Here is a 24,479-nt window from a genome sequence, read left to right as displayed (position 1 = left end):
GTTTCTGTTTCTGGGAAATTCCAACCACTGGATCATATCATGTTCTGTATTGTTTTAAAGACAATAATCACACACTCAATATCCCCCACATGAGGATGGGTTACCCTTTTGTGTCTGGTTCCTCTCTAGGTTTCTTCCTCATAACCTCAAAGGGAGTTTTTTCTTGCCACAGTCTTGCTCATCAGATTTACAAATTCTGTAAAGCTGCTTTGAGACAATGTCCATTGTGAAAAGCGCTATAGAAATAAACTTGGCTTGACTTGAAACTTGATATTTCAGCTTAGTGTGTGTGAACAGAATGCTGCAATGAAAGGAATACTGGAATAGAGTTTCCAGATCATGTTTACACATGCCACAGTGATTTCTATTACAGAATCACTGAGGAGCCAAGTGGAAAGGGAGTAAGGCCAGGAACATTGGAGGTGGGTTTAAACTATTCTATCATGGTGTGGATGGAAAGAGAAATGGTGTAGGGGTGATACTTAAGGAAGAGTACAGAAAGAGTCTAGTGGAGGTGAAGAGAGTTTCTGATAGGGGATGAACGTGAAGCTGGACGTTGAAGGCGTGATGATAAATGTCATCACGCATCATCAGTGCCTATGCTCCACAAGTGGATGGAGGAAAAGAACATTTTTTTGGAGTGAGTAAGATGAAATGGTGGAGAGTGAACCTAGAAAAGAAAGATTGATGATTGGGGCAGATTTCATGTTACATGCCTACATTTCAGATGTAGGTGAAGGGAACAGAGATGATGGGTGGGTATGGCCTTAAGGAGAGGAATGTGGAAAGGCAAATGTGGTAGATTTTGCTAAAAGGATGGAAATATCAGTGGTTAATACGTATTTTAAAAAGGCGGATCATAGGGTGACGTATAAAAGTGGAGGAAGGTGCACACAGGTGGACTACATTTTATGCAGGAATTGCAACCTGAAGGAGATTGGAAACTGTACGGTGTTGGGGGCCAGGGACAGTGTAGCTAGACAGCATCAGATGGTGGTCTGTAGGATGCTTTTGGAAGTGAAGAAGAAGAGGAGGAGAGTGAGAACTGAAACTGGAAACTGAAGGGGGGAGACTGTAGTGTGAGATTCGGTGAAGATGTCAGACAGGGGCTAGGTGGTGGTGAAGAGCTGCTGGTTGATTGGGCAACTACTGCAAAAGTGTTGCACCAGTCAGAGCCAGTCTGCAGTAGTTGCCCAATCAACCAGCAGCTCTTCACCAGAAGGTACTTGGTGTGACTTCAGAAAATAGAAAGCAAGACAAAGAGATGTGGTGGTGGAATGAGAAAGTGCAGGAGAGCATAAGGAGAAAGAGGTTGGTAAAACAGAACTGGGATCGACGGACTGATGAGAAAAGTAGTTAGGAGTACAAGGAGTGCAAACGAAAAGGCATATGAGGAGCTGTATGTGAAGTTGGACATTAAGGAAGGGGAAAAGGATTTGTAGCGATTGGCCAGGCAGAGGGACCGAGCAGGGAAGGATGTGCTGCAAGTTAAAGCAATAAAGGATGTAGATGGAAATGTGCTGACTAGTGAGGAGAGTGTGTTGAGAAGGTGGAGGGAGTATTTTGAGCAGCTGATGAATAAGGGAAGTATGAGAGAGAGAAAGAGAGAGAGAGAGAGAGAGAGAGAGAGAGAGAGAGAGAGAGAGAGAGAGAGAGAGAGAGAGAGAGAGAGAGATAATGAAGCAGGAAGTGGATAGGATTAGTAAGGGGGAAATGAGAGAAGCGATTAAGAGGATGAAGAGTGGAAAGTCGGTTGGAGCAGATGACGTACCAGTAGTAGCATGGAGATGTTAAGGAGAGATGACAGTGGAATTTTTAATAAGATTGTTCAACAAGATTTTGAAAAAGTAGGAGGAATGGAGAAAGAGTGTGCTGGTACCAATTTTTAAGAATAAGGAAGATGTGCAGACCTGCAGTAACTACAGGGGAATAAAGTTGATCAGTCACACCATGGAGCTATGAGAAAGAGTAGTGGAGACCAGGCTGAGGGAAGAGAAGATCTGTGAGCAACAGTATGGTTTCATGACAAGGAAGAGCACTGCAGACCCAATATTCAATATTATCTTCAAGAATGTTGATGGAGAAGTATAGAGAAGGTCAGAAGGAGTTGGATTGTGTGTTTGTGGATCTAGAGAAAGCGTACGACAGGGTGGAGAGAGAAGTTGTAATGTTGTATGAGGAAGTATGAGGAGGCAAAGAAGTATGTGAGGGTGGTGCAGGACATGTATGAGGACAGTGTGATAGCAGTGAGGTGTGCAATAGGAACAACAGACTGGTTCAAGGTGGTGGTTGTACTGCATTAAGGATCGGCTCTGAGCCCTTTCCTGTGTGCACTGTTGATAAACAAGTTGACAGACGAGGTCAGACAGGAGTCTCCATGGACTATGATATTTTCAGATGATATAGGGATCAGGTTGAGAAGAGCATGGAGAGCTGGAGGTACAGGCTGAAGAGAAAGGGGAATAGTCAGTAGGAGTAAGACAGAGTACATGTGTGTGAATGAGAGGGAGGGCAGTGGAGTGGTGCGGTTGCAGGGAGAAGAGGTGGAGAAGGTGGAGGAGTTTAGGTACCTGGGGTCAACAGAGCAAAGTAATAGAGAGTGTGTTAGAGAAGTGAAGAAAAGAGTGCAGGCAGGGTGGAGTGGGTGAAGAAGAGTGACAGGAGTGATTTGTGATAGAAGGGTATCTACAAGAGTGAAGGGAAGCTTAAAGAACTGTGGTGAGACCTGCGATGTTGTATGGATTAGACAATGGCATTGACTAAAAGACAGGAGGTGGAGCTGGAGGTAGCAGAGCTGAAGATGCTGAGTAGGAATATTTTGGAGACAAATTGAGAGACACCCGATTGAGATAGTTTAGAGGAGGGACATGGGGTATATTGGTAGGAGAATGTTGAGGATGGAGCCACCAAGAAGGAGGTTTATGGATGTGGTGAGGGAAGACATGCAGGTAGTTTGAAAAGAGGCAGATTTACAGGACAGAGTAGTATGGAGATGATCCGCTGTGGTGACCCATAATGGGAGCAGCCTTAAGAAGAAGATTCGATGTTTTCTATGTTCTATTGTAAAATAAATATGGGTTTATTAGATTAAAAAATCATTGCATTCTGTTGAATGTTGATGCAATTGGATGTGCCAATAATTTGATTTCCTAGTTAAAACATCATGAGTCTGCGTTTCAAAGAAAACTATCCAGAAACGTATGAAATACGTTTACACCTGAATATCTCGTGTGTTTAGCAATTCTATTTAGGAGTTTGGGAACATGTGCTGCAATGATCTCAGACATAAGCAATAATGTGCAGGTTTAACAAAAACCTATGTTCCTTCTCACTCATTTTTCAGTGACAATTAACATCCCATCAACAGGGAATCCAGCACAGAAGTAGTCCAGATGTTCTACAATTTACAAGATGCTGTCAGCTTAAAGTGGTCCACTGCATCGCTATCAGAAGGTATTCGCACAGCATTGTAGGCATTGCATAAAACCATGTCAATGAAAAAATAATACATTTTAAACTGAAACCAACAAATCTTTGTTCATTCATCTGGTTTCACCAGTCAGTGCCAGATTTATGACAAATACATAAAAGGAACCAGATTGAGTTTCTAATATTCTGTATTAGCTGGCATTGCCAGGAAAGATATCGCATTTTTGTTTGGAAATATCTGCCTTTTTAATCACAGTCTACACTCACACACACACACACACACACACACACACACACACACACACACACACACACGTACATGCACACACAGATTCATTTAAGAATGCAGATGGCTGAAGATGCCTGGGATATGGGTCACATCTGTAATTAATTGCATCTTATGTCACAGTTCATTTCATAGATTTATTAAGTAGCGTTATTACAATGTTACAAAATAAATCAATACAATTACACAAAATATATATACATTTTAGGCAAAACAACTGGCTTCTAATTCCATCGAGATATATATATATATATATATATATATATATATATATATATATATATATATATATATATATATATATAGAGAGAGAGAGAGAGAGAGAGAGAGAGAGAGAGAGAGAGAGGTACCCCGCTAATTATCGACCTTAATCCGTTCCTTAAAACCGGTTGAAAGGCAAAAAGGTCGAAGAGCAAATGTACAATATACACGCACTAAATTGTTATATTGAGGCGAGACTGGGAAGATCCTTTGCCTCGCTCCACGTATATCGGGGTAAAAAAAGGTCGATTAGCGGGTATTTGGTAAAAGATAAACACTTTTTCACACCACTATATATAGCTGTTGTTTTTGCTGTAATATGAGCTGCAGTAGATTAATCAGGTATTAGGTACAGTTTAATATGTAAAAAGCTATAGGTGAGTGTTACAGGATGTTAGCGCAAAATATGGAGGCGAAGAACAGCCCAAGGTGCAGCGGAGAGCAGTAAAATGGTGTTAGTGCTTACACATAGCCGTGGATTATCACCTTATGACATATCACAACACTACAGAGACAGAGGCATGTCCTGAGAGTCACATGTAATATAGAGATTATCATGGCAGAGGTAGAGATGCATCTTCCTGTAGTCAGAACTTGTAAAGAACATCAAATTTTATTCAAACTACTACAAAGACCTGTTTATGAAAGGGCCATGCATTGGAAATCAGAAGACACGTAAGTAAACTGATAATCTGAAAAAGTAAAAAAGTGGACTATATGTATCATATTGAATTGCATAGCATCATATTTCTTCCATTGCACCGTATTGCATTGAATCGCAAATGTGTTGAATCCAATCCAAATCGGACATCACTGCATTGTAATAGGGCTGAATCTATGTATATCAATGTATATATACATTGAGGTGCAAATCGGCCACAGCTTGGAAGATGCACAACCCTAGTTTAAAAGAGACAAACAGAGAAAGAGAGCAAAACAGATAGATAGTGTGTCTAGTTCAGGTCTCTATTAATAATTTTTCAAAGGTCAATAGGAAATGTCTACAATAGCTGTCTCAGTCTGTATTAAACTAAAACTGTATATTACTATGGTTAAAGTGTATAAGCAGCATATTTATTTAGAACGCTAACCACCTGTGCGTTCAATGCTCTGAACTCACACCTAAAATGGGAAACTAATAATTCGTTTCCCATAACCGCAGCTCTCAGACTTCTTATAGTAATGCACGCATCTTTATTACATTCTCTTTTTTATACGTTTCTACAGACATTCCACATAAACCAATTTTAAACATTCAATCAAATACAAAGGCGTTTCAATTAAGCAGACGTTGATGGAAGGAGCCTCCGGTGTTAAAGGTGAAGCTGTAACTTTTGTGACATACGCAGGACAGATTCCAGGACAGTAGAAGCTTTGAGAAACCGACTCCTCTCACAACTTTAAATGTAACCATAATCAGATAATAACTAATTTCAGAGTGGGCCAAAAGAACCCTTTCTTATACCACCATGTAGTTTATTATTTTCCTCGGCCAACACCAGACAATGTGTATGTTTTATAAAATGTGTCACATGCATGGTTTAATGCTTGCAGTACATTTCATGGACAGGCTGATTTACACGTACAATAGAAGACCAGCCTAGAGAAAAGAAAACATTGGTTTCGGGTAACGGAAGATTGAATCTGTTGTTCATTAAGAAGTTATCTCTTTGAGCTAAGTAGAGTAACAGTTGAAACTACACAAAACCCAACATTGCGTGTTTCAATGTGCATAACAGAAATGACTTTGTGTGTGTGTGGATAAGGGTTTCAAAGCAATTTCATGTAATAAAATAGCAGATCTGTCTGAAGGTTCCCACAAAAAAAAGAAAAAACAAGCTTTGATTTATGACTATACTTTGAGTAAAGTCTGTTTAATTTTTGTTCTCTCTTTCTCAATACAAACAACAGCTAGGTGTTCCTCAGTAAATTATCATCTTACACCATGATAATTTCCCAACATATTCATCATCATCATCTCTGCATAAAGCTATTCAAGTGTCTTATAAAAGACTGACATTGGAGACTCGTTCCCTAAAGTAAAACCTTTAGGTATAACTAACATGGCCATGGACACTTTTTATTTAATTCTGTTCATTCTTAATTTTATTGAATCAGACACAAGTTTCTCATGCCTGCCTTCCTGAACCCTGTTTCCGTTTGTACTAGTTTTACAAGGTTTATTTACTTTAAATCATGACAGCATAAATTCCAATCAGCTTTAATCATCGTAGTGTTTCTTTTGCACTCTTTGTGAAATAAAAGGTGCAGCTAGACGACGTTGCTCTTGAGCGTTTCGGTCATGTGACAACTGAAGCATGTCGTTTTGTTTATTTAATGCTGTAACTGTAAAATGATACATTACTTTGATATGTACTGTTTTAATCGGACGTGTTATTTTAACCGCAACACACGAGCTGGCATTCTTTGCACAAGCGTACTCCTTATAGTATTTGGTGAACATTGTATAAAACATCATATAAAACTCATCTGATGGCATCACAAACCCAAAGCCTTTCTGGCTAATAATGTAAACGTGTGAGAGTTCCGTTCCCGTTCATCCCGTTCTCGTTCGGGCCATGCCGTCGCGTTCTCTTTATCTTTATCAGCAGAGCGATTATAAAGAGAAGCAGCAGGGCGCACAGCACACAAACAACGACGAGGGCTGTAGTGTTCGATTCACCATGGCAACCCTCTTTGCCTAAAAAACAGACAAAAAAACAGTATGTTAGCTACAAGAGGAAGGCGTGTGTCTTGCCATGGCTTAAATTTGCGTACGTTCTAAACACTTTGTTCATTCGCACTGGTTTCTGTCCATTTTTTGCTTTGGATTTGGTCATCTTTAAAGCTGATGTTCTCACTCTAACATCCTGTCTACCTTCTATCTTTTTGTTTTTTTATACCAGTTTCACTAAACCTTTACTCAGGTGGCCTGTGTTTTGATATTAACAATTAACTTTCGAGAGCTGTAATTTTCAAGCTAAATTAATCATCATTTTTTCCACCAACATATATAAAAACCTCCCTCACTGCAACTGCAGCTACAACCCGAGTATATTACACACTGAGGTAACGTTAGCACCAGGCTAGCTAACCTAGCTAGTACAGCAGCTGAAATTTGGTCTCAGTTGGATATGAGAAGATTTGTCAGAGATTTATTTAACATTCTGACAGCATCTCCTGACACAATCGTACTTACAACCCCACAACTACACTGTTTTACATGTATAGGACAGGAAGAGCTGTATGATGCTATTATGAAAGCTAAATCAACAACATGTCAGTTAGATCCAATTCCCACTAAACTACTGAAGGAAGTGTTATATACAGCTGGTGAGCCTCTTTTAAATATTATTAACTCCTCACTATCGTTAGGTCATGTCCCTAAATCCCTCAAGTTAGCAGTTATTAAGCCCCTCAAAAAAAAAAAAAAAAAAAAAAAAAAAAAAAAAAAAAAAAAAAAAAACCTAATCTGGATCCAAACACGCTATCGAATTACAGACCAATTTCAAATCTCCCATTTATGTCTAAGATTTTAGAAAAGATTGTCGCTGCCCAGTTATGTAACCACTTGCAGGAGAACAATATCTTTGAAGAGTTTCAGTCAGGTTTTAGGCCCCATCATAGCACAGAAACTGCTCTAGTTAAAATCACTAACGACCTGTTTTTAGCTTCAGACCAAGGCTACATCTCCCTATTAGTTTTACTAGATCTTAGTGCTGCGTTCGACACTATAGATCATGATCTTCTCCTCGATCGCTTACAGAATTACATCGGTATTCAGGGACAGGCATTAAGCTGGTTTAAATCCTACCTGTCCAATCGTTACCATTTCGTAGATTTAAATGGAGAGCTATCCAGGATAATGCTAGTAAATTATGGCGTGCCACAAGGGTCAGTTCTGGGACCCCTGCTTTTTACAATATACATGCTTCCATTAGGAAATATTATTAGAAGGCATGGAATTAGCTTCCATTGTTATGCTGATGATACCCAGCTATATATTTCATCCAAACCAGGCGATACAGCTCAATTAGCTCGCATAACTGAGTGTGTTGAAGAAATAAGAGATTGGATGACCCATAACTTTCTGCTATTAAATCCTGATAAAACGGAGATTTTGCTCATCGGCCCAAAAAATAGTACACAGAAGCTCCAGCATCTCAGCCTGCATTTAGACGGTTGTTCTGTAACTACTAGTTCAACGGTAAAAGACCTGGGAGTTATTTTAGACAGCAACTTATCTTTTAAAAATCACATCAATCAAGTTACAAAAACAGCCTTCTTTCACCTTAGAAATATTTCTAAGCTAAGAAATATGTTATCTATATCTGATGCAGAGAAGCTCGTCCATGCGTTTATGACCTCTAGAATAGACTACTGTAATGCATTACTAGGTGGATGTCCTGCATCATTAATAAACAAGCTTCAGTTAGTTCAGAATGCCGCAGCAAGAGTTCTTACTAGGTCAAGAAAATACGATCATATAACCCCAATCTTATCGTCCCTACATTGGCTTCCTATTAAGTTTCGAATAGACTACAAACTACTGCTACTCACTTATAAAGCACTAAATGGTTTGGCTCCCATGTATCTATCCAGTCTCTTAACACGCTACAATCCGTCACGCTCCCTGAGATCTCAAAACTCTGGGCTTCTAGTAGTTCCTAGAATAGCAAAGTCCACTAAAGGCGGTAGAGCATTTTCACATTTAGCTCCTAAACTCTGGAATAGTCTTCCTGACAGTGTTCGGGGTTCAGATACACTCTCCCAGTTTAAGTGTAGATTAAAAACATATCTTTTTAGCAAAGCCTACACATAACACACATCACGCACATCACATCACAACCTTGTGCTCCAGAACATCTGATCACATGCACATTATCAACTTGTGCTGTTAATATCATGAACAGCAGCTACGCTAATTCCTCTCCACTGCTTCTCTTTCTCTCCCCATCCCGAGGCTTCCTGAGGTTTGGCCAGCTCCAGTCACGTCCCACCTCGTGAAGATTATGGACCTATGGATGATCATGGAGAAGTAGATGCCGAGTGTTTAAAGGCCCTGGCATGGAGAAGCTGATGCTGGATCTATGATGATCACAAATTGTTCTGTATTGTTGAAAGATTTATGACCAAACTTTTGATGTCACCCATATGAGGATGGGTTCCCCTTTGAGTCTGGTTCCTCTCAAGGTTTCTTCCTCATATCATCTAAGGGAGTTTTTCCTTGCCACTGTCGCCACGGCTGCTCATCAGGGACAAACGCACACCATTCACCTTCACTGTTGTTTTCTGTAAAGCTGCTTTGAGACAATGTCTGTTGTGAAAAGCGCTATACAAATAAACTTGACTTGACTTGACTTGACATTCAAACACAACAACTATTTACAACTTTTGTAATCTATTTATTTCTGTAAAGCTGCTTTGCGCTGATGTCTATTGTTTCAAGCGCTATACAAATAAAACTGAATTACACTGAAAAAACTGACATCTTAGCAAGTGGCGATATCTTAAATATACTAGATTTTATGTATTTTCTACAAAATTTTGCAATTAAATAAATATAAGATTATTACAGAGACCCCACAGACTCCCATATAGACTGACAGGCAAGAATACACAGAATTTCCTTAAACCACAGCCTCAGAAGAATGTTGCATTCACAGCTACACTCTGTGTGTGTTTTGCTGTAACCTGCAACATGGCAGGTAAACAATTCCTCAGACTTTAATTAACAGTGTGTTTAGGAAAATAGCAGCATGTTGCAATAACAAGACACAAGTGTCTTTATATTTTTGGAAGATGCTCTCCCTGAACCTGAAAGAATGTGTGTACAGGATGTGTGTGTGAGAAAGTAGTGATTGAGAACATTGCTATAATCAAGGTGAGATTTCATGAAATCACACAGTTTTGATTCAGTACAACTTCCGATTTGCATAACTCAACTCTGAAAACAGTGCAGAACAGTATGAAACTATTCCCGCTTCAGTTTCTGACAGGATTCCCCATGTAGCATGTAGCTTTTCCAAATCTACATAAAATAATTTCAAGAGATTTAAGTAACACCAGAGCTGTGCCAGTAAGGAAATGTGTTTGGAGTAATGGAAAAACATCAATCTGGACTGCTATGAGACACACGCAGAAGCACACACTAATGCTTGACAAAGTTCTGGTTTCATTCTACATTTCACTGTAGGTATTACACATTTTTGGATAACACCTGGAATCTGGTTTAAATTAGGTGCATCGAAGCCTTATTATCAAACAATTGGAGCCAACCAGACCAAGACAAGAACAAGCATGTATTATTTAATTTCTTATCTGAATTTAGTCTGGACTCTTGATTCTCTCATCAGATTCACAAACTAGTTTGTAAATATTAAACATATTCTGTGTTGTTTAACACATTTTTGTTTAGTATATAATTTAATTCCTGTTCTTTCATAGTTTGGATGTCTTTAGTTTTAATGTACAATGCTAAAAATATGTTTATCATTATTATACAAGTTTATTTATTTATGTCACCCATATGAGGATGGGTTCCCCTTTGAGTCTGGTTCCTCTCAAGGTTTCTTCCTCATATCATCTAAGGGAGTTTTTCCTTGCCACTGTCGCCACGGCTGCTCATCAGGGACAAACGCACACCATTCACCTTCACTGTTGTTTTCTGTAAAGCTGCTTTGAGACAATGTCTGTTGTGAAAAGCGCTATACAAATAAACTTGACTTGACTTGACTTGACTTATTTCTATAACTGAGAGAATTCGAAGAGTGTGCAACGCTGTAATCAAAGCAAAAGCTCTGAACAATTTTAAATATTAAACATATTCTATGTTGTTTAACACATTTTTGTTTAGTATATAATTTCATTCCTGTTCTTTCATAGTTTGGATGTCTTTAGTATTAATGTACAATGCTAAAAATATGTTTATTATTATTATATAAGTTTATTTCGATAGCTTTTTATACACTGGACAATGTCTCAAAGCAGCTTTACAGAACGTAAGAATTATATAACAAAACATTTTTATATAAGTGAATTAGGTGCATCTTTCCCTGATAAGCAAGCCTGTGGTAAGGTAAAGGAAAATAAAGAAAAATAAAGAAAAAACACTAAATCAGAAGGTGTCCAAGCAAACATCTAAAAAAGATTGCACTACTTATGCAAAGTCTGACCACAGACTTTAGACACTGCCTACAACTTGTTAAAAGTGGAATGCAGCCACTTTCCCAGTAACATTGGGAAATAACATTCCCAGTATTTTTCCTTCCATGGGCCATTCTTTACATCTTTCAAGCATGCAGTCTGACAAAGGGCATGAACATTTAAGCAAGGGAGCATAAATTCTTAGATTTTTTGTTTTGTTTCTTACAATGTAAACTAAGGACTTACGTTGACAAATTAGTTTACACAAAGCAGCTAAATCTTACATAGAGATAAATGAAAGGCACACTGACACGGACATTGAGATTAAACAGCCAGAAATGTATGCTGAGATTCTTTAAATGCGCTTAGTGTTGACGGCAAACCAAATTTCTGTTCTTTCAGCAATAATGAGAAACGCCAGCAAGCGAATCAGCGAATGTTTAATGTCTCACAGCTACATCATATGCTGCTAATAAGCAAGAAAATCTAACGGGTTCAGCATTGTGCAAACAGCAGGATTAAACAGCATGGAGCTTACACAACAATTCCCATCTAGTAGTTTAGACAGCTAAATCAGCAGTTGATTCATAGTGTGCAGTCTTATCCAGGGTGTGTTTCTGCATCACACCTGCTATTCATGCCTGTTATAATATTGCTATAAAGACATGTAAGATATAAGGGTATTTGATTCCAAAATGATATTTTAGCTTTGTGATTTATTCTGATTGTTGAGTCAGGAAGTGGAGTGTGACAGTCCTTGTTTTTTTTTTTACTGCCTTTAAATATCTTATGTAAAACAAACAACTACAAAATGTAATTAATTACTCCTCTTTTTTAATCAGGTTGAAAAAACAGCCTGGGCTGGAAGTAGCCAGGATTACTTTGAGGCGCAGTTGAAGTAGTCAGGATTCTTTTGGGGCTCAGTGGGAGTGTGTGTTTGTGTGTGTGTGTGTGTGTGTGTGTGTGTGTGTGTGTGTGTGTGTGTGTGTGTGTGTGTGTGTGTGTGTGTGTGTGGATAAAACTGTTTAAGGGCTGGGTAAGAATGGTCAGGAATACTTAAGGACTTGCTTGATTTGGTTTGAAAGACGTTAGACTGGGTGGGAACAGCCGAGAGCCTCAATGTTGGGCGTATATACATTTCTTTAAAACAAAAAAACATCCTGGGATACCCAATAGCAATGTTTTAAGAAATATAAAACCTGTTATAAAAAGTCTAAACTGGCATTTTACAGTGCACATTTTACTCATTACAAGATCAGTGGATATGATATTTTACTTCCTTTCTTTTGAAATTCAGTTTCTCCTCGCCTACATATGCACACAAATTTACTCAGAAACACACAGGATTGCATTAATATACACACCTTAACTATGTAAAACATATCCAAGAACGACATGTTTGAATGAGTCCTTCCTCTGGTGTCTCAATTCCCCCGAAGGAACACATACATATGCGTCATCATTTCTGTCTTATCTGAGCTCCTGTGGTCATTTTAAAGGTTGATCAAATACTTTATTAGCTTCAGAAGTCTAAAGAAGGCCTTCCTTCCAATTACCCAAGATCAAAAACACGCACTGCAGTGTCAACCGGAGAGACTTTTGATGTCCTGTTATTAGTTTTAAACAGCTTTATTGCTTTTTTACTGTGCCAGCTACTACACATGCTAACCAGATGGTTGCCAGGTTAAATGTAGTCTCTTCATGTTGTTTATTGCAACACTAGCAAAATATTCTGATGTTACAGCAAAGCCAGAAAAAAAAGAAAGTGTACTTACTGAGAAGGTCAAATAAAGGAACGAGCACAATAAAACCCACATATTTCAAGCCTTATCAGAGCAAAATCAAAGACGGTTTGGCCTTTATTGTGCAAAGTTCCTTGTAACTCTTGATAAGTGTTACAAAACTCACAGCTAGCATTATTTTTAGCTAACAAAGCAGGATTGATTTATTGTTGGCTATCGATTGTCCCATTCATGCCAAAGCCATTTCACACCTGAGCATCTGCAAAAATATGTGGAAAAATCTAATTGTCCAGCCTAGAAGTGCTAAAACATTTCTGGATGTGTGCATGGTTATAGTTTAGTTCATTGAAGGAAATGCATACTGTATTTCACAGTATTAACATCGGTGTGTTCCTATGTGCTGTACTCTTCCGTTATCATGAAAACGATCAGAAGAGTCTCCTGTTCAGACAGGCACTGGAATGTATTTAAATGATTGTCAAGCGTATGATCATTGCGGGTATGTGTGTGTGCTAACATTGAACTCTGTTACCTAAAATTGTCACCTCAGAACATTAATGCAAAAAAAACTTTACTTAATTTTTTCTCTCCTCAAGATTTTCCAAATACTTTAATACTCTAATTTCTAGCCGTTTTGGCACAATAGTCAATTCAAGTATTTAAACATTTACTGCATATTAGACTTCAGCAGTAAGGTAAATAATTAAAATAGGGTGAGGGCTCGAATAATTTAAGCACAAGTTTTGTAATGTAAAAATGCATGTCAAAAAGCAAGATGTAGGTTGTAGGAGTTCAAAATGAATCAATCTGGAGGGAAAAAACACTAATCTGGTTCTCTGGTTTTATTTTTATTTTTTTGACTGACTGACTTTAGGATTATGTAGAATAAAAAATACCTGACCTTTTAAAAATCAGACATGATAAACCTTTGTGTACAGTTCTAGATATCCGTCACGTGGCTATGCGATATTATCTAAGAATCCTCTAATCAGAATTTCATATTTTTTCATCACCCTGATCGGTCACTCTGAGACCGATGTACACATTTAATGCTTATAGTTGCTGCTTGCTGTGTGCATGGCGGATTTCTCCTTTAAACAAATTCACTCATGCTGGGATGTTTCTTTCTGTAAAAAACAAAAAACAAAAAAGCATTTGAGTACGAAAGGTGCAGAAATTTATATAAATCAACATTTGTATTGTATTTTTGTCAGGGATCCACCAGCCACACCCTCGCCAAACCCTCCAATCACTCCAAGCAGCTCACCTACCTACTAATCATCCACACCTGGTTCAAATCAGTCACCACACTATAATACCCCCAGTTTATCCACAAGCTCATTTGTCCGTTCTACAGCTTAGGCTTATGAACATTTCGGACTACCCAAGCCACTCCGTTTGGTTTCTCTTAGCATGCAAGATTCTGTGTGTTATTTGCTCTCACTCTGCCACAGTTTTCACCTGGTTCAGTTTACCCTAGTTTGGTGCTATTTTTCATGCTTTCTGCCTTGCCCTTTTTGTTTCTCATTAAAAGGCCTTTGTTGAATTCACTTCGGTTCCACTACGTTCTTTGCGCCTGACAATTTTATAGATGGCAAGTTGACAACCATGGTTAAAAAATCTATATAAAATATAACATTATTTTGACAGTTATTGTTTGAAGAAATGCGAAGACATTTTGTTCAGTTGTAAAGATATACACATCAAGAATATATAATTAATTTCATTTTGTATAATATTTAAAAGATATATGCATACATTAAATATACAAACATTGAAAAGAAGCATTTGAATGTATAGTAAATTTAACTGCAAATGCTATAAAAAAAGAATAGAACGGAGAAACGCAGTAAGCTAACAGGCTTAAACAATAAATAAATAAACAAATAAATAAATATGCATTGGTGTCTCAATAGAGCTTCAATATACTATGCCATTGTCACATGATGAGGATAGAGTTTTTGCTTACCGTGTTGATGTTTTGCCTTCATCCATGACACCAGTATTTTTATTTTTTTTTATGTGCTCCTGTGGTTTTTCCATGCCACACAAGTTCAGCTTTAGATAACTTGCAGGTTTTACAGGTCTTTAATATAAAATGCTCTCATTGCCTTGCGTTTAATATAAAATGCTCCCAAGCGGCTGTGTTATCTTGCCGTCACGCTAACCCGTAACTTGAGCAGCCCAACTAATCGATAACGACATTCCTTGCCAATAAATTGTATTATAAATTGTTATTGATTTTATTGATTGGTTGTTGCAGCTCTACTTTATACCCAGAGCTTTCTCCTGACCACCTCAGAACATCCACACACACTTTGTAAAATCTTTTTTACATTAGGGTTAATTACCATATACGATGCTGACGGGTCTAAGCAGATTCTGATTGAGGAGCTGGTTCTTTAATGTGAAAGTGACGTTCAGAGAAGAATTTGAAGACATGTAACTGCTCTTCACATGATACAGTCCTACAGTTCTTCCCACTCCATCTAACTCCTCGCTGAACTGGGTGTGGTCACTAAGGACCTCTCCGTTTTCTCCAAACCACTTGACCTCCGGTTTTGGGAACCCCTCAGCCTCATAGAGCAGCTTGATAGTGGATCCAGTCCTGCTTATGCTGAGCCTCGGCTCTGTGTAAAAAGCTAATATAAACACCCGCAGACACACACGTACTGTGTTAGCGATGTGGAACAGATAATGCAAAGATAGTATTTACTCATACCAAAGTACTTCATAATTTGCAAAAACATTCAGATAAATTCTCCTTCGATATAAATAATTCACTACAAGGAAATACATTTCAAAATCGAATTAATAAATATGGTGTCTGCTTACTTAATACTGTCTTATTTATGCCCCCACTGGAACAATTAGTTTCCAAATGTCCACAATTTGTACACTTACAGTATATGATTATGGCAAAAAACTAATCTAATTTCCTGCTTTCATGCTTTGCTAAAGGAAGTGATTTATCTTTTAGATATTTCTATGAAATATCTACACTACACTCCATGCTAAATTAGCGTAGTTTTCATACAATTTATTGTACAAACATTCCGACACTGAAAAATTCCTGGTGGATTAAACAGGAGTAAAAAGGGAGAAAATTTTATTATGCCTCATGTATGACGGTGGGGGTCACAGGGACAGGGACAGGAGCTGGGGGATCTATTTCCGGTTGTCTAAACTTTTTCCAAATTTAGAAAAAGTGAGCGAATGAAGTGAAAAGATTTGAGTGCAACCTAAAACAAACTAATTTGATCAAAAATATTCAGAATCATTGATCTCTGTTAGAAGCATGTATGTTCTTATTTACTAAGCGCTTCATACCTCCATATTCCAGCCGCATGCTTGCCTTGTCTGTGCCCTTGGTGTTGCTCACGATGCACTGGTAACCCCCCGTGTCTCTTGGCTCCACCGGCTCAATCCTGAGTGTCGCATTGCCTTTGTGCAGCTCTGACACAAACAGTGTTGTGCGGTTACGGTAATACGGGCTCTGAAAATCAAACTGATGTTTTTGGTAATAGAAGCTGTGGATGACTTCGGCATTTTCCTCCCGCTGCCATGTGATGACCAGAGGCGAGAGGTCAGATTTGGAGTCAGGGGTAAACTGACAGCCCAGGATGGCCGGCTGTCCTCGGATCACTAATACACGATCTGCCGGTGCAATCACTTCAAAGCCTGCGGACAAAGGGACATGTTAAATAATTAATTTCCTCCATTGTTTCTTGGATCAGCAATCACTACATGTACCTGAATTAAGGAATAAAACACTTTGGGGTATGATAGGAAAATCATCCTTGACACAGTGGTGTGATGAAGTAGAGATGCTCTACCCACCCTGGAGTGGATTTCAACAAGTGTCTAATTCCTCTTCACCACAGCAAACTTTCAATTCAGTAATAAATGATACATCATGCTTTATATCCATTTACAATTACATATAATATACCCAAACCAAGTACATTCCTGTTCTCAATTACCTTTAAAACAGCTATAAACATTCATGCCTTTAATAACCTCTGTTTTTCTCTCTGTCTCTTGAAGGTGATTAAACAAAAAATGCAACCTTGAATGTCTGATGTGGTTTAGATCACAGTTTCTACAACCTGGTAACCATTAGCATTAATGCCTGAAAAGTGCAAAAAAATGTGGTGTCCCTCAAGGTTCTGCTTAAAGCCCTCTATTGCTTTTGTGCAGTTTGAGCAGAAATTCTTTGGTTACAGCAGCGCTCTCAGAAAATATTGGCGGTGAAGATGCTGGATGTGGAGGTCCTGGGCTGGTGTGGTTACACATGGTCTGCGGTTGTAAGGCCGGTTGGATGTACTGCCAAATTCTCTGAAACGCCTTTGGAGATGGCTTGTGGTAGAGCAATGAACATTTAATTCATGCCAATTGCACCCTCCCTCCAAAACTGCACATTTTAGAGTGACCTTTTATAGTGGCCAGCCTAAGGCATACCTGTGCAATAGTCATGCTGTCTAATCAGCATCTTCATCTGCCACACCTGTGAGGTGGATGGATTAACTCAGCAAATGAGAAGTGCTCACTAACACAGATTTAGACAGATTTGTGAACAATATTTGAGGGAAATATGCCTTTTGTGTACATAGAAAAAATCTTAGATCTTTGAGTTCAGTTAAAAAAATAGAGGCAAAAACAAAAGTGTTGCGTTTATAATTTTGTTCAGTATATGTAAAAATTGTGTTCATAGACTTCAGTTTAGCATTCAACACAATCATCCATCAGCACCTGATTGAGCTACTGGGCCTAAACACCTCCCTCTGAAACTGGATCCTGGACTTTCTGACTGTGAGACCTCAGTCCAGATCAGGAACAGCATATCCAGCACCACCACACTTAGCACTGGGGCCACTCAAAGCTGTGTGCAATTCACAGCTTGAACCGATCATCAAGTTCACCAATGACACCGCCTTCTTTACATCATCTTCACTGCCAAGATTGTCTGAGACCGCTGCTGTCTAGACAGCTGCTGCAACAATTGGTTTGCATAACCAAAGAATTTCTGCTGAAACTGTGGGTAGGTCTCATCAGCAAGAATGACGAGTCAGCATACAGAGAGGAGGCGCAACATTTAACAGCCTGGTGTAAAGCCAAAAACCCGTCTCTGAACGTTCACAAAATAAAAGAGATGGTTGTTGACTTCAAGCAAGCTCGGAATGGACATTCCCCACTGTTCATTGTTGGATCCTCTGTGGAGAGCATCAAAAGCATCAAATTCCTTGGTAATCATCTGGCAGTCATCACAAACTCTATCACCAAGAAAGCAACATCCCTACATCATGATTAAAGCCCATCTCCTTCCGCCCATCCTAACCATATTCTACAGAGGGACCATTTAGAGCATCCTAAACAGCTGCAGCACTGCCTGGTTTGGGTAGTGCACCATCTTGGATCACAGGAATCTATAGAGGATAGTGAGAACAGCCTCTCTCCCCTTTATCACAAACATTTACACCACACGCTGCATCTGCAAAGTTAACTGCATTGTGGACGACACCACACAACCCTCACACACACACTCTTCACCCCTCTGCCATCAGGAAAGAGGTTCAGAAGCATTCAGGCTCCTCAACGCACAGATCTTAATTGGAACTGTAACTCACAATTTCATACTCAACTGTGTGTTACTGAGCTGCTACAAATCTGAACTCAAACACACACTCAATACTCATTTCGATTCACACACATTCATGTCTTTAGCACCACCCATTTTATATTATTATTTTATTATAACTAATTATAACTGTTTACATGTTGTTTTCATCTACATGATTGCTGCTGTTACTGTTTAGCACAACCTTTTGTTATTACATTGTGCTTACATTTACATTCACGTTAAGTTTAAGTGTTTAAGTACACTGTTGTTTACAGTTCTCTTTTGCACATTGTACGGTATAACACATTATACAGTAGGTTTGCTGGTGATGCTATTTTGTGTTTTGTGTGTCTGTCCTACACTGTCTTTTGTTGTCTGTTCTGTCTTTTGTCTGCACTGTTTGTACTAAGTAGCTCTATGTTGTTTTATGTAGCACCAGGGTTCCAGAGAAATATCTAATTTTACTGTTTACTGCGTCAGCTACATATGGTTAGAATGACAATAAAAGCATCTGGACATGACTTAATTTGAAACCGGCCTTCACACCCTCTATGCCTCAGATGCCTCATTATGGGCTTCTGAACTAATTTGGGTGGAGTATGCCTGTAAATCTCTACCAACCGCCACCACAGGACTCTCTTCCTTCCAGGCCGCCTACAGCTACCAGCCAGAACTTTGAGGGACGCCATGTTGCACTCGTCAACATTAATGGTAATAGTTATTCGGGTGTGAGAAGGTCTGTAACAACAGAAATACACCTGGTGTATTTCAGCCTACATATACACCAGGTGCATAACAGGAGCTGAGTTTTAGAGAACAATTCCAGCTTCTATTATACTAATTTCTTTAAACGTTTAAATAATAAGCTCATGGAGTCAAACATAATGAAAAAGCCCTATGGGTAATTCAGCTATTCATTTGCTTTTATGAGGAAATATATTCACAGTGTTACATATAATAAAAATAAAACATAAGTAAATAAAGGATTGCCTGAGATTTACTGAAGTACAATCAATAAATAGAAACACCAAGGTCATGTGGTTCAGGTGTGAACCCCCATTTTTATATACCGTAATATCCGGACTATAAAGCGCACCCTTATATAAGCTGCACCCACTGAATTTGACAAAGATTTTTATTTTTAACATAAATAAGCCGCACCTGTCTATAAGCCGCAGGTGTCTACACTGAAACTAATTAACTTTACACAGGTTTTAACGAAAGACACTAAATGCAATATGTTGCGCTTCTATTAGGAGCATAGCGGTATTTTGGGAATAGCCTGCCACTGCATTCTCCCGGTATTACTGCGTGTGTGTAAGACTGAGGATTATGTCCTTTTTATTTTCTGATGCTCAGTTCTAAGTTTCTATGACTAACCCATAACGCTGTTGCCAAGAAAAAAAAAAAAAGCACAAGTTTTGGAAACCTGGAAACCTACCAAGTAAGTCATTGTTCACTGTTTTCCTCTTTCCCGTCACAACTACAGTGGTACCTTGACCTACGAATGCATTAATGTACGAGTTTTCCGAGGTACGAGCGGTCACTCGGTTAATTTTTTTGCTTTGTTACACGAGCAAAAAAATGAGGTACGAGCTCGAGACGCCGCTGCTAGATGGCGAAGCGCAGCCAGAAAGCGAAGATTGTGACGAAAATTAATATAAGCAAAGAAGAAAAAGTAAAAATTTTTAAAGTTTACGTTACCTCAAGTCGTCTCATCTCCAAGGAAAATACACTGAATAAAACCTTATTATATCTTTGCGTACTCTTTTTATTATGTTTTTATACAAGATTTGTAATTTAGAAATGTATTTTCCAATTTAATAACATGAAACATAAAAACGGGGTGTCATTTTGAGGGTTGGAACGGATTAATGCCATTTTCAGTATTTTCAATATGGAAAACTGATTTGATGTGCAAGCAAATTGAGATACGAGCTCGTCCACGGAACGAATTAAACTCGTAGGTCAAGGTATTACTGTATTTCTCTGGGGAGTTTATCTTTTGTCATCGTCGTGCGCCACCGGTGGAAGTTTTTCTCCCGACGCGGTGCAGCTCAGAACACAGGTGAGGTGCGTTTTCTCGTTTCCGTTCGGAAATTTCATTGGTATAATGTTATGTCGCTCAGGTTTTTGGCTTGAAGTTTGTGAAACCAGGAAAAACCCAGGAAAAATCCATATATTAGCTGCTTCGTTGTTTAAGCTGCGGGGTTCAAAACGTGGGAAAAAAGTAGCGGCTTATAGTCCGAAAAATACGGTAGATCAGAATGCTAAGCAAGCCCTGATTTGCCTCTAAATCAATGGAAATGAAAAGATGAATACCTCTAGGGCATGCTTCTTTATGATCATGACTCCATGAGCTTGTTATTTCTACAGGCAAGAAATGTCACACTTAATCGCTGAATAGAATGTACAATCATTTTTGCAAAACCAGATCCTCCAAACATGAATTTAATTTTGATTGAAAATAAACTGGTTGCAAAATAGCAATCAGTATCATTTTTATTCTTACATGTAAAATCTTGTGTAAGTGCTGCAGAATTTGTAGAAGTCATAAGAAGAGAGGGGCTTTTTTGGTTTTGAAGGAACTACTTGGGCTTGTTTATATTGAAAAAAAAATGGATGACTGACTGACTCAAAGGAAATGGTATGTTGTGTTCTTTTAGTGAAAAGAGTCTGTTAATAGCTAAAATAGTGCTAGAACAGGTCCTTGAACATGCTCTACAAAGCAGGAGAGTGATTTCATCGCAGAACAGTTTCAGGCAATGTAAGGAGTCACAAGTGTTTCCACATAACAGTAACCATAAAAGCAGCGAACTGTGAAACAAAACATTTTCTGTTTGAAAAAAACAACTGCAGGATGGTAACCCCTGTGCCAACTCGTAGGGTTTATTTCAGCAAACTTCATTAAAAACAGCAAACTTTACAACACGTGATAGCAAACACAACAATAAAAATAGTTTAATTTTGTTGATCTTATTTGAGTCCCTTGACAATGTAGATGCAAATAATCCAGAATATATGTTTTGTAGATTCTTTTGTACATTTATTTTTTTTTACAGGAAATGTCTCATATTTTATAAATTATAATGTTTCATATTCAAGCTGTAAGCAAACACGAGTTTGTGCTATTCACTGCCTGCAGCCTTACGAACAAATCCCCTTACAAATGATATAATCTAAACAAGAATATCAACATTTTTTAACTTAGCTGTGATGTTTACAGTGATGGACAAAGTACACAAACCATGTACTTGAGTTAAAGTCGAGATGCACACGGTAAAATATTACTCCAGCAAAAATGCTTTCTTGAAACTTTCACCTGGGTAAAAAATGTACGATGATTTATTACGGCTAAAAAGGTTCCTATTATCATTTTTGTCACGTGACTTTGTTTTATCAACTCAGTTTCTGTGAAAAGACTCTAAGCACAACAATCTATTAATAGAATGATATTAATAAGTCAAAAACTGATATTTATGAAAATGATCATGAGCCCAAAACTTAATCTGTAAATGTTCTGCTTGCTGTTGAAATGACGCTGAACTGTATGTTGGTGATGAGTAGATACCACCAAGCGCCAATCAAAACAAGTGAGTGGTGGTTTGCTGCGTGCTTGACCAGTTAAGTCTTTATCCACTCATTAATAAAAAAGAACGACCGATTTCCAAAATGTAGTGGAGCAAAGAGTAAGATATTTGACTTTAAAATGTAGTTAAGTCAAAGTCTCCTTAAAAGTGTCCTGAAGTTAAAGTGTACTTTACTTCAGTAAAGTACAGATACAGAAAAAAGCTACTTAAGGACAGTAACCATTTACTTCATTACTGTTCAACACTGTTTTATTTATTACCAAAAAACAATAAAAATTGCACTACAATGCACATTCGCCTGTACATTTAGTCAAAATCTCACATCAGATGTCCAGTTTATGGGGTTAGGTTGATCTAAAGAATAGGCAAATTCATTATTTTGGTTTTAGAAATTGTTACCAATCAGCACATTATATGTGGTTTTCACCCTAAATAAAAGAACGAGCATGTGGAAACAAAAATAAATACGCAAAAGAAACCTGTACTTATCTGGATGAGTGTAAAAGAGGAAGTAAGTGCAACTGTAATGACTGGATAATCACAGTATCTTATGGAGAACTAATTCTAATGTTTGCCCAACAGTACATTTCCGCCTTTTTTAGGTCCGGTTTGAAAAAGTGAACATTCTAATGTTGCCTGGCATTGCTAAAAAAATTCTTATCACAGTATTCATCTTTGTCATTTATGATTGAACTTTTAAATTAGGATTTTTCGCACACTGGAGATCAGTTTATAAATCCGCCAGTAAACAGAAGAAAAAAAAGTGAAAATCGTCAAACAGACTGCAATTTGATTTGATGTTTGCCTGTAGTGTGATCTGTCTTTGTCAACCACCACCGTCTACCACCACTAAGAATCTGTCTTTTAACATTTTTGATAAGTAAAATAGATTTACACATTTCACTGACTGTGTTTAAAAAAATTCATACTGAATCAATGGAGAGCTTCCTCTCACCATCTCAACTCACACTGCAGCTTAAAGCACTCCCTGGCCGCAATTACATCACCTACTAAATAATAATACACATAACACTTTGCTTCTAGCAAGTGCATTTAGATTTGTAGATTGACATAAATGAAGTGGATTTAGATCATTTTGAAAGTGTAATGAAGTCATAATTTTTCAGTAAAGCTTTACAATTTTGGACAGTAAACAAAACAAAAAATATCACAATATTTTGCGTTTAATTGTGCATGCAATATAGTTTGCCTGATTGTTTAAAAAAAAAAAAAATTATTATTAAAATTACATCACATAGATGGGACCAACATCTCTGATCTCTAACCAAGCTCTAGTTAGGAGTTTCCAATAGAGCCAGTGCTGGTTCATAGTATTTATTTGAACTAACCTTTAACTAAGTATCCTATAAGACTCATGTTATGATGTTATAACTTATCTATTTTATCTATAACTCCTTTTAAAAAGAAAAACTAATTTATTTATAACTCTATTTTATATCAAACGACAAGTATGCATGTACATTGTAGGTAAGTTTTAAAGAGCTGAAGTGGAAACTTGATTACCTGCACAGATTGTGAGAGAGGAAAGGAGAAGTATGAAGCAGTCCATCTCTGCAGCAGCATTGTTTAATTCGACCTGGCTGGAATCATCAGCGCCTAATCACAGTTTACAGTGATCCAGTCTGAGCCTGATCCTGTTTAGGTGTTTACCAAAACAGTGAGATTTTGGAAAGAGTATCTCTCGTATGTCCCACACGTGGCTGCACACTTCCTCACTGAATGCACCAAATACAACCACAATCGAGCCGATTTCTGAACCTGAAATCACTCCCGAATTTAACCCCGTCTTATACCCCTACAAACTGCCCCACCTACTGGAGAGCATTCAACAAACCTGCCACCTTTTTTTTTGTAATTTAGTGTGTGCAACACAGACACTTACACCTGTATGTATCTGTTATATTAATAAGTTCAATTACATTTTCCTTTTAGTCAAAACTACTTATTTTTTGTAAATATTCTTGCAAAAATGTTATTTTGTTTTTATTGAGGGCCAAACTAAAGCGTAAGTAATGACTTGATTTTAACAAACAAAAATGAAAGCTTAAAAGATTACTGCAAATGTCATGTATTCGTTTTAATGTAAAAAATACAGAAAATAAAAATAAATCTGCTGCTGCTATTTGAGGTGAAAATAGCTATTAAACACCAAACAACAATAATAACAATAACACTACATTTTTGTTGTGGTGGTGGTCCATTAATCAAGCTATTTCAATTACATTTTGGGGCATTTCATGCATTTATATTGTATAAACATTAAATAAAAAAATAAAGTACAACTTTCTCAACGTTTCTTCTTCTTTTTTTGGCTGCTTCCATTAGGGGTCGCCACAGCAGATCATCTGTCTCCATACCCCCCTGTCCTCTACATCTGCCTCTTT

General features: G+C 37.9%; 1 protein-coding gene across 1 annotated transcript; it reads right to left on the bottom strand.

The window, feature by feature from the left end:
- Window positions 1-4,600: 4,600 nt before the first annotated feature.
- On the bottom strand, window positions 4,601-23,906 carry LOC310725508 (V-set domain-containing T-cell activation inhibitor 1-like). Its single transcript, XM_083540522.1, has 4 exons — window positions 23,599-23,906; window positions 16,195-16,545; window positions 15,216-15,506; window positions 4,601-6,677 (listed from the first exon to the last, which is right to left on the bottom strand). Exons 1-4 carry the CDS (start codon window positions 23,642-23,644, stop codon window positions 6,499-6,501), a joined length of 867 nt encoding a protein of 288 aa, XP_083396648.1. The 5' UTR covers window positions 23,645-23,906; the 3' UTR covers window positions 4,601-6,498.
- Between the last annotated feature and the right edge of the window lie 573 nt (window positions 23,907-24,479).

The sequence above is a fragment of the Silurus aristotelis genome, assembly GCF_946808225.1.
Source record: "Silurus aristotelis genome assembly, chromosome: 4".
NCBI classification, from domain to species: Eukaryota; Metazoa; Chordata; class Actinopteri; order Siluriformes; family Siluridae; genus Silurus; species Silurus aristotelis.
The sequence above is the reverse complement of the archived record's forward strand: the minus strand, read 5'-3'. Positions and strand labels throughout refer to the sequence as shown.

Excerpts from the sequence above, each read along its gene's own strand:
- LOC310725508 (XM_083540522.1), bottom strand. The coding sequence starts at position 23,644 with ATGGACTGCTTCATACTTCTCCTTTCCTCTCTCACAATCTGTGCAG. Across the intron at positions 15,507-16,194 it reads CATGCGGCTGGAATATGGAG|CTTTTTACACAGAGCCGAGG; the intron begins GTATGAAGCGCT and ends TGTTTATATTAG. Across the intron at positions 6,678-15,215 it reads ACCCGTCAGCATCGTATATG|GCAAAGAGGGTTGCCATGGT; the intron begins GTAATTAACCCT and ends TCTGTTTTTTAG.